This window comes from Halichoerus grypus, chromosome 9 (assembly GCF_964656455.1).
Source record: "Halichoerus grypus chromosome 9, mHalGry1.hap1.1, whole genome shotgun sequence".
NCBI classification, from domain to species: Eukaryota; Metazoa; Chordata; class Mammalia; order Carnivora; family Phocidae; genus Halichoerus; species Halichoerus grypus.
This window is the reverse complement of record NC_135720.1, coordinates 123,119,067-123,135,486: the sequence shown is the minus strand read 5'-3', so window position 1 is coordinate 123,135,486 and position 16,420 is coordinate 123,119,067. Positions and strand designations below refer to the sequence as shown.

The window sequence follows — 16,420 nt, the reverse complement described above, 5'->3', positions numbered from 1 at the left end:
CCGATTCCATTTTTTGACAACTGTGTGAAAGAATTCTTCCTTAGGCCATATCATAACTTCTGTCTGCCACTAGAGCCCTGAAAAAACACTGATAAACTCAGTCAAGCACTCGTGGAACATGGTATTGTCAACACTTCTAAGAGGGGTTCCTGCTAAACTGTCCCAAGATCAATGAAATATAAATGAATCATTTGAGCTGTTATATAAAATTACTTTTATTAACCTAGACATCCCCCCAAAAGATAACGATCCTTTTTGTCCTTTTAAAATAATTGGTATTTTAGCCTTTCTTCTTTTTTTCCCAATATGGTAGTTCTATTATTTATTTATTTATTTTAATTTTACTATATTGTTTTGTTAATCACCATACATTACATCATTAGTTTTTGATGTAGTGTTCCATGATTCATTGTTTGTGCATAACACCCAGTCCTCCATGCAGAACGTGCCCTCTTTAATACCCATCACCAGGCTAACCCATCCTCCCACCCCCCTCCCCTCTAGAACCCTCAGTTTGTTTCTCAGAGTCCATAGTCTCATGGTTCGTCTCCCCCTCCGATTTCTCCCCCTTCATTTTCCCCTTCCTACTATCTTCTTTTTTTTTTAACATATAATGTATTATTTGTTTCAGAAGTACAGGTCTGTGATTCATCAGTCTTACACAATTCACAGCGCTCACCATAGCACATACCCTCCCCAGTGTCCATCACCCAGCCACCCCATCCCTCCCACCCCCCACCATTCCAGCAACCCTCAGTTTGTTTCCTGAGATTAAGAATTCCTCATATCAGTGAGATCATATGATACATGTCTTTCTCTGACTGACTTATTTCGCATAATACTCTCTAGTTCCATCCACATCATTGCAAATGGCAAGATTTCATGGGGGTTTTTTTGACGGCTGCATAATATTCCATTGTGTGTGTATATATATATATATATATATATATATATATATATATATATCACATCTTCTTTATCCATTCATCTGTTGATGGACATCTTGGCTCTTTCCATAGTTTGGCTGTTGTGGATATTGCTGCTATAAACATTGGGGTTGCACATACCCCTTCAGATCACTACATTTGTATCTTTGGGGTAAATACCCAGTAGTGCAATTGCTGGGTTGTAGGGTAGCTCTATTTTCAACTTTTTGAGGAACCTCCATACTGTTTTCCAGAGTGGCTGCACCAGCTTGCATTTCCACCAACAGTGTAGGAGGGTTCCCCTTTCTCCGCATCCCCGCCAACATCTCTCGTTTCCTGACTTGTTAATTTTAGCCATTCTGACTGGTGTGAGGTGGTATCTCATTGACGTTTTGATTTGGATTTCCCTGACTAGCCTTTCTTCTAAAAAACGTTGATAGTGGGCCCATTTGTCTGTTGAGGTTAGCATCGGAAAATCGTATAGCATCCGGCGTGGCGAACACTGCTTCTCAGCCTCCTCCCTGAAGAAGGGTGCATATGGCTCCCGCTCACCCCGCAGCTATTCTGGGTCATCCAGAAGGGAGGCCAGGACAAGCCTCTCTGCTCCACTCGTCATGACTCTCCCTCCATCCAGCTAATCTCACCCCTCAAAATGGTTTATGACTACGTTATGCAGAGTGTGGTCCACGGAACCCCAGGCCCGCCCTTCCTGCTTGCATCTGAAGCCATATGTGTTCTTTATATTGACAAGGGGAAGGGAAACTAAAGACACTGACTTCTGTTGGGAACGGTGCAGAGCACTCATTCCCCACCATCGCCACCCCCTTTCTCTTTTATCAAATTAAGGAATTCACTTGCAGTGAAAATATCTACACGATCATCCTCATCCCCCTAAATCTCCACTCTGTACTTTGTCTTTCTTTTTCAATAATTCAGTGGCTCTGACCTCCTCCTTCACTTTCCCCTGGCACCGCGATGCTTGTGAGTTACTAGTGCTCGCGGGCCATCAGGACACCTCTGTGTAAGTGTGCGCCAGAAGACATAACCAGTGGCATGGGAGAATGGGAATGTTCAGATGGTCTCTCGGGGTGTCATTGGTGTGAGAGCACCACTGTACCTTAGTAGTGTCAAAATCTCCCCCTTTCGCGGGCCATCATTTTAAAATAGAGTATTAACCATAAAAGATGAGATCTTACCATTGGCAACAACATGGATGGACCTAGAGGGTGTTATGCTAAGTGAAATAAGTCAAACTGAGAAGGACAAATACCAAATGACTTCACTCATATGTGGAACTTCAAAAACAAAACAAATGAATAAACAAACAAAAAGCATAATGAGAGGTATAGATACAGAGAACAAACTGATGGTTGCCGGTCACAGGAGGGGGTAGGCAGAACGGGGGAAGGAGAGTGGGAGATACAGGCTTCCAGTGGTGGAGTGAATAAGTCATGGGGATAAAAGGTACAGCACAGGGAATATAATGTTGTAATAGAGCACTGTATGGTGACAGCTACACTTGGGGCGAGCATAGCATAATATATAGAGAAGTTGAATAATTATGTCATACACCTGCAACAGTGTAACATGATGTCTCGACTATATGCGAATAAAAAAAATAAAATATATGGGGCACCTGGATGGCCCCGTGGGTTAAGTGTCCTGACTCTGGATTTTGGCTCAGGTAATGATCTTGAGTCCTGGGATCGAGCCCCACATCAGAATTCAAGCTCCCGCTTGCGTGCACTCTCTCTCTCAAATAAATAAATCTCTTTTAAAAATAGAATAGACTATTAAAGCAAGTTGGGAAAACCACAGGAGGGTCTTGATTCTGACCCGGCTGCTTTGGGTAGCCACTACAGCCAGTGAGAGGCTCCCTCATTTACTGAAAGAGCAAAGACCCCAAACCACCCATAGGTGGTGACCGACTCCTCTGAAATCCTTTCTGCAGTGTACTTGGTTCTAAGAAAGTATCACTTAGGAAATGCTTCTGGAGAAACCTCGTGAAGACCCTTTGTTCCAAAGGAAGGACCAGTCACCTGCTGTGGCCCCGGGTTATGGCGGCGGCATCCACCTGGGACAGCGGGAACCACTAGCAGAAACAGTGTAAGAGGACACCTAGAAAGGAAAGGGCAGGAAAGACAAGAGGCAAGAGGTGAAAGAACCCAGACCACGGTCCTTGGCGCCGCCTGGGACAGACAGGCAGCCGTATTCCTTGCAGTGCCCTTAATGCAACCCGTGTTCTAGCCCAACACAGGCAAGGCACATTTCTGCTTTATGCTGAAGCCTTTCCAAATGGGAGAGCCGGTTCTGAAGGAAGGGGGTCGTGTTCGGTGAGGAGCTGCTGTACACACGTCCGGATGGCTCTCTCTCTGGCCGCCAGCCAGGGAACCTGGTGGGTGGTCTCAGCCGGCTCAGGACAGCCCGAGGAACCAAGGCCGCGGCTGCTGGTGCCATTTCAAAGGCCAGAAAGGAAGGAGTGTGGATCTCTAACTTGTTCTCACAGTGAGGGAAGTGGGAATTGGAGGGTGTGGAATTAGCAAAGGCCAACCCGGTGACTACACTTGCCCCATGATGCGGTTCCCCACCAGGAACAGCCCTGGGATGGCAGACGTTGGCATTTAAATGTTAGAAATGCTCTTTCTGACCTTTCACAGCTAATGGGCCTGTGTCTTTTCTTTCCCTTCAGGTCCACATCGGCCAAATGTATTCGATTGGCAAGCTTATCATTGAGAATCAAGAGAAGCCTAGGACCTAGGGGGCCGGGACCAGCCACCACCAGCAGCCGTGGACCAGCTTCAGCATCCATTCTGCGCTTGGGGTGGGGGCTCCCCCCAGACCACAAGTGGCCTCTTCCATCAGCTTAGCATAGCCTCTTGCTTGGCCTGCCCTGTAGGAGCTGATAAACTGAGTCCGGTTTCCATTCTTCTGCAGCCTTAGTGGAAAAGCATGGCTGGCTCTCCTTGATTCAAGTGTCAGAGTGAAGAGCTGGAGCTGGTTCAGAATAATGCTGTGTATTATTGTGTCTCCTCTCGACCCCACTCCTGTTTTGTATCTCACCACCACTTGTATAGAGCCCCTCCACCCTCTGTCTCTTCGTTGACAATAAACAGAATTGTCTCCCGAAGCCTTCCTAGGCCAGATACGCTCCTGACTATGAATGCACTTTCGTTTCCTGCTGAGGCAGGGCCTGCAGAGGGCGGTGGGGACCCAGAGGGAGGGTCCAAACCCGAGCTGAGCCCTCCCTTTGTGGAGGCAAGTCTAGGCACCCAAGATTTGGAGGGCAGCATGGAGTAGGGCAAGGCCAAAGGGGTAGAAGGTGCACCCCACAATTTATAGCTGGGCCCAGTGCAACCACAGAGGGGCTTGCCCCTGGCTCCCCACCTGGAGACAGGAGACTGGTGGCCCTGCTACTCCGAGTGTGGTCTGAGGATGGGCACCAGCAGCCCCGCCTAGGAGCTGGTTGGAAATGCAGAATCTCAGGCCGCACCCCAAATGCTTTGAATCCGAATCTTGAGTCTAACACATCCAGGTGCCCCCAGCCCACGCTGAGGTTGGGAAAGGGCCACTCGGCTCTGCCTCCCAAAGCTGGCTTCCCTGAGCTCCCTTCACAGAGCCATAAGCATCTGCAGAATTGGAGAGTTTTTTTAAGAGGAATTTCTCGGCGCTTCCGTCCCCTCGGATTCTGACTTAGTAAGTGAGAGGTGAGGCATGATCATTTATATCTACATTTTTAAAGGTCCCCTGGTGTTTTTCTGTCTAGTCAGTTCGGGAAACTCTGCTTTTTGAAGATGTTGCAGGTAATAAAGACATTTGTGTGCATTTAGCCTTGGAAACACATCAGCTAAAAACATAATAAGAAGGTATTAAATAACTTACTTGATTTCTGGGGATTTTATGGGGGACCCAGATACTATCTGAGTGACTTGTTTACCTTTGTAAAAGGCACTAAGTGAATTCATGACTTAAGGTGTTGAGGTTAGGAACAGGCTCATATGAATATTTCCAGATTCTAAAATGACAGTGTCACTGAACCTGCCACTGACCCACGGCCCCTGTCATTCTAATTCTTATAGTCATGTGAGTCAAGCGAGAACGGTCTGGGTCCTCATCCTCTCCCATGTGAAAAGATCACATGTGCCCTCCTCACCCCCAGATTGTGGATTTTGCTGTGCATTCAGAATAAATTACAAGTGTACTCCTGGTTGGCAGTACAACTTAGGATTTCAGAAGGCTTTTGCCCGTGGATACTCTTGTACACCTGCACCTTGGTAGGTCTTGGACCTGACCCCCACCCCGCAAATAATGTTAGCGCTAAAATGCGGAGCAGACAGCGAGTGTAGGTGATGTGGGAAATGTGTTCTCTCTCTTCGGCTGACTGTCATGGGACAGAGTAACCCACCCTGGGATGTCCGGCTCTGGGTCACTTTTTCCACTCTGTGTCAGTAGGAAATGGTTCAAGGACTAGCTAATGAATGTCACCTCTGATTTACACTTAATGAATTAAAGCAGCTGCTACTTGGAAACCTAAGTCCAGGGTTGAACCTCTCCCCTTGAAGTGTCAAGTTACTAGCAGGGTATCCGTTCCAGAGGAGACCCCCCCCCCCCAGATTTGAGTCACAGAGGCAGTAGACCAAGCAAACTTAGCTCTTTCTGCAGACATAACAGCAGGTCACTTTTATGTTAATTAAAGCCCATGGGGGCGTCTGGGTGGCTCAGTTGGTTGGGCGGCTGCCTTCAGCTCAGGTCATGATCCTGGAGTCCTAGGATCAAGTCCCACCACATCGGGCTCCCTGCTCAGCAGGGAGCCTGCTTCTCCCTCTCACCCTCCCCCCTCTCGTGGTCTCTCTCTCTCATTCTCTCTTTCTCTCTCTCTCTCTCAAATAAATAAATAAAATCTTTAAAAAAATAAATAAATAAAGCCCATGAATGGGTTTGAACAGGCCCAAAGCCTTAAACAGCTTAATTTTTGTGACTCGGATAAGAATAACTATGCATTAGGAATATATAGAAAGACATGAAAAAATCCTGTCCCATAAAATCCACAGTCTAGAGCCTGTCTTCCAGGTGCAGGTGAGGCAGGCAGAGCCTTGCACTGGGCACTCCTCAACTCAGAGGACCCAAGGTGGACTCCAGAGCTTTGAATAAAGTGACATGCCCATGGGAGTGTCTGTTTCTATAGTTAAGTGTTCCCCGTGCTCGACTGGAGCCCCACATCACACTCAGCCTCACGGACCTCAGTATGCTCGGCTGTTCTGAAGGAGGGATTCGGGCTGGAGTCTGGAGACCACTTTGCGGTGTCAGCATTTAGCAAGTGAGAAATGCCAATACGAGTTAACCTCTGAGACAAAACCACTGGCCAAGCACAGCTATTCTCTAGACCTCCGGAGACGACACTTGGTCGGTCTGGCTCTCATGCTTTGATACCCGGGAAGCCTTTCGTGAGCACAGGCATGGATGTTGTTCTGATGGCTGTTGTTCTCTGGACTCTGGAGCTGAGAGATGATCGTGGATCTGACGTAGCTAGCTCCACACCTACTCTGCCCTGCCACCAACAGAAGTTACTTTTAACTCCCTTCATCCATAGCTTCATCCAACATCTCCAGCGCCTGAATACAACCAACAGCGCCACCCGGCATTCAGGAGCGAAGGGGACAGGCTAGGGGGACATCTGCAGAGATAATAATATGGCGGAGCTGCCAGGCATTAGAGTCCACCTGATCCAACCCCCACATCGGCAGGTGTGAAAACCAAGATCCTGAGCATCCCGGGTCATCTGCAGACCTTTCCCTGCCACCCCTTTTGCTGGTCTTTTCGTTCATTCATCGCTGACTGCGAGCCAGCTGGTGCCGGGCGCCAGGGAGAGACCAGTGAACAAGGCAGCCCCTGCCTTCACAGAGCTTGCAGTCCAGCAGGGGAACTGGATGAGAAAGGACATATCTGAGGAGTGTTACAAAGGCTGAAATAAAGGTCCTCTAGGAGCTGATGGCGAGTATCTGGAAAGCCCTCCCTGAGAGAAGGGTGATTTAAATTGAAGATTAAATGGGGAGTTGGCTGGACAAAGGGTAGGGAGAGGAGCTCTCTAGGCAGGAGGAACAGCATATGCAAAGACCTGAATGGGGGGGTGCGGGGGTAGGAGGAGAGCACCGTGCAAGGAACTACCTACAGGCAGCCCAGGATGGCTGGCAAGCAAGGATGAGTCAAAAGGCAGGGAACACACTGCAGAAGGCCCAGGGAGCCTTGGCCTGTGGCTGTAAGAAGCTATTGAAGTTTTTCAGCAGGATGAAGTTTGTATAGGAGGAATCGACTGGGAGAGCTGCAGGGAGACCACCTTTTATGGGTGGTGGGGGGAGGGTTAGACTGGACACTAATCCAGGTAAGAGATGGTAGTGACTTCACCTAGGACGGTGACAGTTGCAAGGTAGAGTCCACATCACCCTGAGAAGAGCTTGCTTTGACGCAGCTGCTCTCCCAAGGCGAGGGAGAGACACGTGGAGCAGAGGCGCCCAGCTGAGCCTCCCAGCCAAGTCTCACTGAGGTCAGTCCACTGCAGCCAAGCCCTGATACAGAACAAATTACTGTTTAAGGCACTAAGTTTGTGGGTGGCTATGGAGCAATGACAAGCTCATACAGAGAGCTCGTATGATAATATATCTCTTTTTCAGGGGCACCTAGCAAACCAAAGAGTAGGTAGGCAAACTTGGTAAAACTGTGGGGCTCCTGTGTGGAGCCCGTTCCACAAGCACCCACAGAGTACAGGTGTCACATGTCTTACAGACGAAAGGGCTTGCCAACTACTGGGCCCCATTAGTGTGTGCCTAGCACAAAAGAGGACCAAGAAAAGAAAGAAAAGAGAGTCAACAGGACTTGATCATTGATTGGATGTGAAGTGCAGAGAGGGTGTCACGGGAGTCCAGGAGGGGTCCCAGGTTTGGGGCCTGGGTGACTTAGCAGAGGTTGGGCCACCAGCTAAGACAAGACAACAGTGGGCACTGTCTGAAGCTTTGTCCACCTGCCAGGTTCAAATAACCTCAAGTTCAAACAGGAAGACTAGCATCTACAAATGTATCTCTTACTTCCAAAGGTTGAAAATATTATTTCTGGTTTTTCCAAACAAAGAAAAAAATCCACTGGAAGAAAATTTAAAAGACCCTTAAAAGAGATTTTACCCATAGCTCTCTGTGCAACAAATATACTCCTTCTACAGATAAAGCCTACAGATATGTATTCTCTCTGGGGACAGGAGGAGTAGGGGGAAATTTTTCTATATTTTGTAAAAAGCATAAGATTTTTAAAAGGCGAAGGAAGGTTGGTCTACATATTCTAAGAGTATGGTTCTAAGAACGCAACTAAAATGCACAGTAAAGGGGCGCCTGGGTGGCTCAGTCATTAAACGTCTGCCTTCGACTCAGGTCATGATCCCAGGGTCCTGGGATCGAGCTCCGCATCGGGCTCCCTGCTCTGCGGGAAGCCTGCTTCTCCCTCTCCCACTCCCCCTGCTTGTGTTCCCTCTCTCGCTGTGTCTCTCTCTCTGTCCAATAAATAAATAAAATCTTTATAAAAAATAAAAAATAAAAAAATGCACAGTAAAATATCAACAAGTATACAGAAAATGCACCAATATGTTTTATAACAGAATGAGCTGCTTAGGTTTGTTCGGTCGCTTTCCAGACTGAAGGATATCACAGGTACTGAGGCCAGGCTACAAATATAGCTGCAGCGGAAGAAATGATAAGCACTCAAAACACAGAAGGAGAAAGCATTTCCTACGCCAAGAATGATGTTCTCTGAGTTGGGAACTCTTCTTCTGGACCTCCCCACAATCACGAACAGGAAGTTCTTTTCCTTGGTAAATACGGCCAGAACCCAGATGACCAATTCTTTTTTTTTTTTTTTTTTTAGGACAGAGAGAGTGGGAGGTGGGGCAGAGGGGGTAGGAGAGAGAGAATCCCAAGCTGACTCCATGCTGAGCGCGGAGCCAGACCTGGGCCTCAATCTCAGGACCCTGAGATCATGACCTGAGCCAAAGACCAAGAGTCTGTCACTCAACCGAGTGCGCCACCTAGGAGCCCCTAGATGACCCATTCTTGACTAAAGACAATCATATGAACCGAAGAACATTTTAATAGTTCACCGCGTTAAACTCTGCCGGTGGCTTCATGACTGCAACCCAGTGGGTGATTCAGAAGCCACGAGAAGCGGCCACGTTTTCTAGATCTTTGGAACAGACATCTGGTGAGGTCACGCCAGTGAGGGTGGGGAAGCCCATGCAGATGTTCATTATTATGAACAAAAGAAACCGTCCACAGAAACTTGTGCTTCGCACATCCCGGGTTGGCACATGCCTCATTGCTAATCTAGTATTGGCCAGTTGTTACAGAAGGATCTGGAAGAAAGCTGGAACTTGGTAGGGAAAGCAATGATTTGTGTATGATCCAGCAGGCTTTTCCTGTGAGCGCTTGCCCATCCCCTCTATGGACAGCAGCTCCCCTCGCCTCTGAGAACAAATAAGATCTTTACTTTTCAATCTTTCTGCAGCCCTTATCAGTACCTCAGGGAGCCATTCGTGAAAATTGCTTCTCATGTTGAGATCCATGTGAGAAATAAGATAGATAATCTTGCTTTTGCTCCAGGGCCAAGTTTTTTTGTTTGTTTGTTTTTTTGTTTTGTTTTGTTTTTAAAGATTTTATTTATTCATTTGAGAGAGAGAGAGACAGAGAGAGCACAAGCAAGGGGAGCAGCAGAGGGAGAGGGAGAAGCAGGCTCCCCGCGGAGCAGGGAGCCCGATGCAGAGCTCGATCCCAAGACCTGGAGATCATGACCTGAGCTGAAGGCAGACGCTTAACCATCTGAGCCACCCAGGCGCCCTCCAGGGTCAAGTTTTAAGTGCAAAGAAGAACTGGCAGAAATGAATCTGACTGTGATCTTGACCTAAGGGGACCACTGACACCACAATGGTAACAGCAAACACAGTCTGTGTCTTGCCATCTTGAAATGGGACCACTCACAAATGTTGACACCAAGAAAGCTGCAGGTGCACTTGTTGGGGTCTTTCTGAACCGGCTGGCCGCAGACTCGGCATGCCTGTGCTGACCAGTGTGGCCGTGTCCATCACGCAACGTTCGGGCTGCCCCTCCCAGAGAAGCTGGACTTCTGGGGATCAGCAGGCTTAGCAGGAAAACAGCTTCTTAAAGATGATCTCTTCCTACTGCAGTGATATGTGTTCTTAGAACATTCGATGGATGGTACTAAACCCTTTTTTTTTTCATTAGCCCCAAAGTTACTTTATTTTCTTTGTTTGAGAGTATCACTTAAGTGGCTGTCACCTAATTTCTAAAACATTTCGATAAAACTTCTCATCAGGGGGCAGTTGAGTGGCTCAGTTGGTTAAGTGTCTGACTCCGTATTTCGGCTCAGGTCATGATCTCAGGGTCCTGGGATCGAGCCCCACGTCGGATTCCCTGCTCAGCGGGGAGTCTGCTTCTCCCACTCCCTCTGCTGCTCCCCTTCCCTTGTGTTCTGTCTCTCAAATAAATAAATAAAATCTTTAAGAAAAAAAAACCCAATCAGTTACTAAATTAATTCATGTGTCTTCATCTGTCTTGAATACAGAGACAGTTTAATAACAATGTAATTGGTTCTGGGTTTTTAAAGGAATATTTCACTTAGGTACAGAGAGGTGATGTACACAGCACACACACGATACAGGATCAAGGGCTGCAACATTAATGTCAAGTATCTATCTCGTCAGGATTTGCCATAGTTACTCTTCCGCTCATGCTTCAAACATGTAACATATTTAAGATGACTAAGTGGCCACATTTTAGCATGTATTTTCACTTTAAAAGCACTGAGTCTTTGTGGGACTTGGTAAATAGAAGCTTGTTCAAAGGGGGAAAGGATGTATCAGTAACTCAGACTGCAAAAAAAGAAAACATTTCTTTTACTAAAAAAAACAAAATTGGAAGACAGGACTATGGAGCAATGGGAGGAATGGCGGAGAATGGTAGAAACTAACTAGCCACTGGGGCCAGACGCCCGAGTCCTGGGGCTGCCACCTGGACAAAGGGCTCTAACTCCGGCTGGGCCATTATTGGACTTTGTGACATTGCCTAAGTCCTGCATCCAGGGCCTTTGCTTCTTCCAGGCAATGTGGGATAGTCAGATCCCAGGACCCCTACCAACCTGTCTAGCTGTAAAAGCTTGCAATTCCAGTGAAATCAAAAGGAAAGAACCCATTCTGGAGACCCTTTGAATGTCTGTTTTTGGGATAATTAGCAGGAAATCTTCAGGACCCATCCCCTGAGTAGTATGGGGGTTCGGTGCTATTTGGGTGAGCCATTGTGTTCAGCCCAGCCCATGGTCCATGAGAATGTGGGTTTGGGGTTAAACTGGGCAACTGCAGCCAGCTGGGCTCTCTGCAAAGGCACAAGGAAGTCCCAGCGGCAGACCTCGGCCCCTCAGAATCCTCCCCAGCCTCCAGGCCAATGTCTGACCGAACAGGTGGGTTTCCAATTTTTTTCTGAACTGAAAACTTTTTCTTGGGGGCGCCTGGCTGGCTCAGTCAGAGCATTCGACTCTTGATCTCCGGGTTGTGAGTTCGAGCCCCACATTGGGTGTGGAGCCTACTTTTAAAAAATAAAAATAAATATAAGTTAAAAAATGAAAACTTTTTCTCCCTGGTTTCTACTGGCTGCTGAGATTCCTAAAGCAATGTTTGGAGCCTGCTAAAAACGAAAGGGGACATCCATCTCTCGCTTACTCTTATTGCACCAGCAATAACTTTCGCTTTGCATGTTTTCCCACCAGGCATGTGGTTAAAAAAGAACGTTCTGAACGTACTCAAGGAAGAGTGAGCACTTTGGGGTAGAGGCAGGTTGTGGGCCACCATGAGCCAGGGGTTCCTGCCCCCAAGAATTATTTGGGGACCGCAACTAAACACATGTAGAACAACGAGGAAATGACCAAAGGCTAGTCTGGCTGTGAGAGCAAGAGAACAGCGTGGACCGGAGAGAGCTCGAGAGATCCTGGGGCATGAATAAGCCTCAGAGTGGGAGTGCAGTGTTGGGACTGGGAAGCTGGGGAGCATTCCCATGGGCAAGGCAGATATACCGAGTGCACGATGGAGAAGAGAGCAAATCCTGGCTCCTGGCTCCTGGGGGCTTGGGATTGACAAGGACAGGTCCACAAGGTGGCTCCAGGCTGCAGACATCCCAGACAGTCCTTCATTCTTTTCATCTTCCAGCTCTGTCTCTTCCTGGCAGTGAGATCCCAGGTAAGCAGCTTCTCGAAACTTCTGTGTCCCCGTCTCTGAAATGGATCTAACTGCCTACCTACCTTACAGGTTTGCTGTGAAGATTGCAAATGCATAATATACATAAAGTTCTTCTACCATATTTGATATAGAATGAGCAAGCAAACTTCAGGTGTTTTATCATTCGTTTAGAGACTGTATCAGATGCCTCAGGAGATGTAGAAATGGACCAGATGTGGATTCTTCCCTTAATATACTTAATGACAGCACATTTTGCACCATACTTAAGACATGTAAGTACCTTTGCAAAGTCTAAGGTGATAAGTTACCTAGGCGGGCCCTACTTTTAGGGCCAGAAGCAGGAAGGGAGGTAAGATCAAAAGGAGAAATTACTTCTGCCTGAGCTGTAAATTCTAGGCTAAGGAGTCTGAGTTTTATTTGGTGGGGAAGGGAGCCGTTAAGAAGAAAACGGCGGTACACAGCAGATTAACTGCATAGTGACATACAGAATGTCCCTGAGGGGAGGCAGCCAGGAAATTGTAGTAACTTAGATGCACGGAGTCTAAGGCCTGGCTGGGGTTAGTGGTGTGGATTGGATAGAGAGGAAAGAATGAGTCCAAAGGTATTTCCAAATGTCAGATTTGAGGAGAGACTGGATACATAAAATAAAGAATGGGAGTGAAGCAAAGATAACTTGAATGCTGGGTCCTGAAAGACTGGCCGGGTGGGTTGCCTCTCCCTGAAATAAGATGCAGGGCAACAACACATCTCCCTTGAGGCAAACTCGTCCATACACATACACCTCACTGCACTGCTCTATGTCTACAGTTCACATTACTGTGGGTTGTATTTGCAGTAGAGACACTTTGGGGTATCTGCCCATCTCCTGAGACCCCAACAGGAGTCAGGAGCTCTTGACAACCATTTCGCATCATAATCCAACCCCACTTCCAGCCACAGCTAATGGAACGGGGCTGCACACCCTGGTTGACCCAAAGGGGGCCAAATTTTTTCTCCTAGAAACTCAGAATTAGGAGTGAGATTCTATTTTTATCTGGGCTATTTGCTGGACCTCAAGAGGCACAGACTTGGGAGGTACACCAGCCACCTTCCATCTATCATGTAGATAGAGAAGAGGAAATCTCTAGTCTGTAGGGAGAGATGAATGCAGCAGAATGGAGTGAGATGAGGCAGACAGAGTCCCTCCTGACTCTGGAAGCTCCAGGCCCTGCAGAGGCCCGGCTGCCTTCGGATGCCGCGTGATAGGCCGATATCCATCAAACCAACTCCCCTGTTTGCTCAAGCTGGCTTGAGTTAGTTTCTGTAACTTGCAGTTTGGAACATTGATTCATGCTGTTTATTGAACTATGGGGCCATGTTGAAGATTACAAGAAGTTCACATTTTTCAGTAAGTTCTGAAATGTAAAATGGAAAGGGGGACCTAGTCCCCGTGCCAGTCCTCCAGAAGAAGTAGGTAACTGAAACTTTGATGACAGGAAGTAGGAAGAAGAGGGAGATTGACCTCTTGTCCTGATAAGAGGTCTAGATGTCTAGGGCTGCACCCTCCTGAGACATCTAGGAGGAAGGAAGGAACCCAAGCAAACTCTCCTTTCCTTCTTATGGATAAACTCCAGATACGTTGTCTTTCTGTGTTTGTGTCTGTGTGTATTGAACTATGGGGCCATGTTGAAGACTACAAGAAGTTCACATTTTTCAGTAGGTAAGTTCTGAAATGTAAAATGGAAAGGGGGACCTAGTCCCCGTGCCAGTCCCCCAGAAGAAGTAGGTAACTGAAACTTTGATGACAGGAAGTAGGAAGAAGAGGGAGATCGACCTCTTGTCCTGATAAGAGGTCTAGATGTCTAGGGCTGCACCCTCCTGAGACATCTAGGAGGAAGGAAGGAACCCAAGCAAACTCTCCTTTCCTTCTTATGGATAAACTCCAGATACGTTGTCTTTCTGTGTTTGTGTCTGTGTGTATTGAACTATGGGGCCATGTTGAAGACTACAAGAAGTTCACATTTTTCAGTAGGTAAGTTCTGAAATGTAAAATGGAAAGGGGGACCTAGTCCCCGTGCCAGTCCCCCAGAAGAAGTAGGTAACTGAAACTTTGATGACAGGAAGTAGGAAGAAGAGGGAGATCGACCTCTTGTCCTGATAAGAGGTCTAGATGTGTAGGCTGCACCTAGCAGGTCACTGTGGGCAGCAGTGAGGAGGGCACAAGAGCCCACCAGTGAGGCAGACCAGGTGTGGAGACACAGTGTTTCCCCTCCCCAGTCCCCAGCAGCCAGTTGTGAGGATGGAGTGAACTAATCCTGGCACGTGGCTTCACATCCCATGGGAATCTAACCAAATCAAAATTGGCCATTCTCTTCAGCAAGAGAGAGACACAGTTGACAAGTTAGGACACCACTGACAAGTTCTGCCCACAGCTGCCCTTGAGGGGTGCATATCTCAGGGACATGTGGGATGGGACGTGGGCACCTGTAACCTTCTCGCTTGTCCCGCCCACCCTGCTTCAGATGGCTGTGAAGATCTCCATGTGCTGGCCATGACGGCCATGTGCACTGTTCGCAGGTTTTACTACTACGAACAACGCTGCTATTAACTTTCTTGGACGTGCCTCCTGGGGCCCGTACTATACACTTCTGTGCGTCTGTGGAACTTCCGGTCGGGGGGTAACGTGTGTGTTCCGCTTTAGTAGATACGGCCAAACAAGTTTGCAATGGGACAGGCCCACTCCTGGGATGTCTAGACATACATGCACGTGGGAACAGGGGTGACATAAAGGGGCTGAGACGCAGCTGTCTGCTGTGGGAGGCGGCAGCTTTTGTCCAAAGCCCTCCGCCACGAGGAAGGATCGTCTGAGGGGAGCAGAGACAGAGCCACCAAGGCCTACCAGCCCTCCCCTGCCAGACACTCAGGCAGTACCAACTCCAGGGGTTCTGAGGGTCAGATTTTTTTGAGGAAAACATTTCTTCATGTGCATGGAGCTGGCTAGGGTTTGTAGAAGAAAGGAAGATGAGAGCATGAGTGCAGAGAATGTGCCTGTAGACATAGATTTGGAGTTGTCCACAAAAAGGCCCCACTGTCCTGAATGCAGGCTCCCTGAGAGCCACGTCCCCTGTGTGTCCCCACGTATCCCAATGCCACGGCTCTGCCGGCCACATGGGAAGTGCTCCGTCACCTCTTGCTGAAAGAATGGATAGGTTTCTGATGAGGTGACTGAGGGAAGGGTGTGGCCGCTGCAGGAGGCTCCTGGCTGGCTCAGTCGTAGGGCATGCAACTCTTGATCTCTGGGTCGTGAGTTCAGGTCCCATGCTGGGTGAGGAGCCAACTTTAAAAAAAAAAAAAAAAAGAATCATACATAGTCTTCTCCCTGTGGAATTTACAACATCTTTATAAGAGAAAAAAGAGTTACAGGTGGATTTCTGGAGGACTGTGTGGCAGACAGAAGGAGAATCAGTCCCAGAGGGACTGACAAGGAACAGCTTGGAGGGAAAGGAGGCAAATCAGAAGAGGGTGGTCACAAAAATCAAAACGGGTCCGAAAGAATGGATTTTCAACAATATCAAACAGTACTCAACAAACAGGAAGCCCTCCAAGAGTAGTTTCTTAACATAGGGTGGATAATCTTTGAAGAAACTGTCTCAAGGAAATGCAAAGATCTAAGTCAGATGAACGTAGGTACATTGTGTATGTTCTAACCACATACATACACAATACACATCCCATCATGTGAATACCAGGAAACAAATGGCATGTTCGGTTAGTGCAGTAACAAGAACAGTTTGGTTAGTGCCTTGGCAGCCACTGATATGTCGCCCAAGTTGGAAGTTTCATTTATTCTTCCTACATTCGGATGAAGAGAGACAACATCTATCGTCAGAGTGAAATCCGTTGAAACCACCTGGCTGAGATCAAAGGGAAAAGAGAAAGATGTTGAGAACCAGCTGTCTGCTTGGTACGTCATAAGTAATTTCCCTTTGTGCTCACAACAACCTAGTTAGGCGGGAGTTCCTACCCCTATTTTGCAAACGTGCAAGCTCACGCTCACAGGTTAAGGGACCCGTTGGAAAGCACACAGAGAGCTGAGCTGGGGTCAGCTGCAGGCCTGGCTCACTTGGGGCCTGCGTGTCTTTCCCACATCACGCCTCCAACCCTGACATCTAAGTGTTCACCACCAGCATAGCACCTGATGGTGCTTTATTTATTTATTCATGAGAGTCAGAGAGAGAGA

General features: G+C 47.7%; 1 protein-coding gene across 6 annotated transcripts in view; it reads left to right on the top strand.

Moving 5' to 3' along the window:
- The window catches only part of LYRM4 (LYR motif containing 4), a 267,655-nt gene that overhangs the window by 155,705 nt on the left and 95,530 nt on the right, over positions 1 to 16,420 (top strand). For 4 of the 6 annotated variants that reach the window (XM_036091311.2, XM_078055647.1, XM_036091313.2 and 1 more), the window contains one exon: positions 3,616 to 4,053. The exons of 1 other annotated variant lie outside the window; for it this stretch is intronic. Coding sequence is in view for 2 of the 5 variants with exons in the window: in XM_078055647.1 (XP_077911773.1) it covers positions 3,616 to 3,684 (69 nt within the window). In the remaining 3 variants the exon portion in view is untranslated. Of the gene's footprint in view, positions 1 to 3,615; positions 4,054 to 16,420 lie in introns of those variants that run through there. One more of the 6 variants, XR_013441377.1, reaches the window with a different exon arrangement.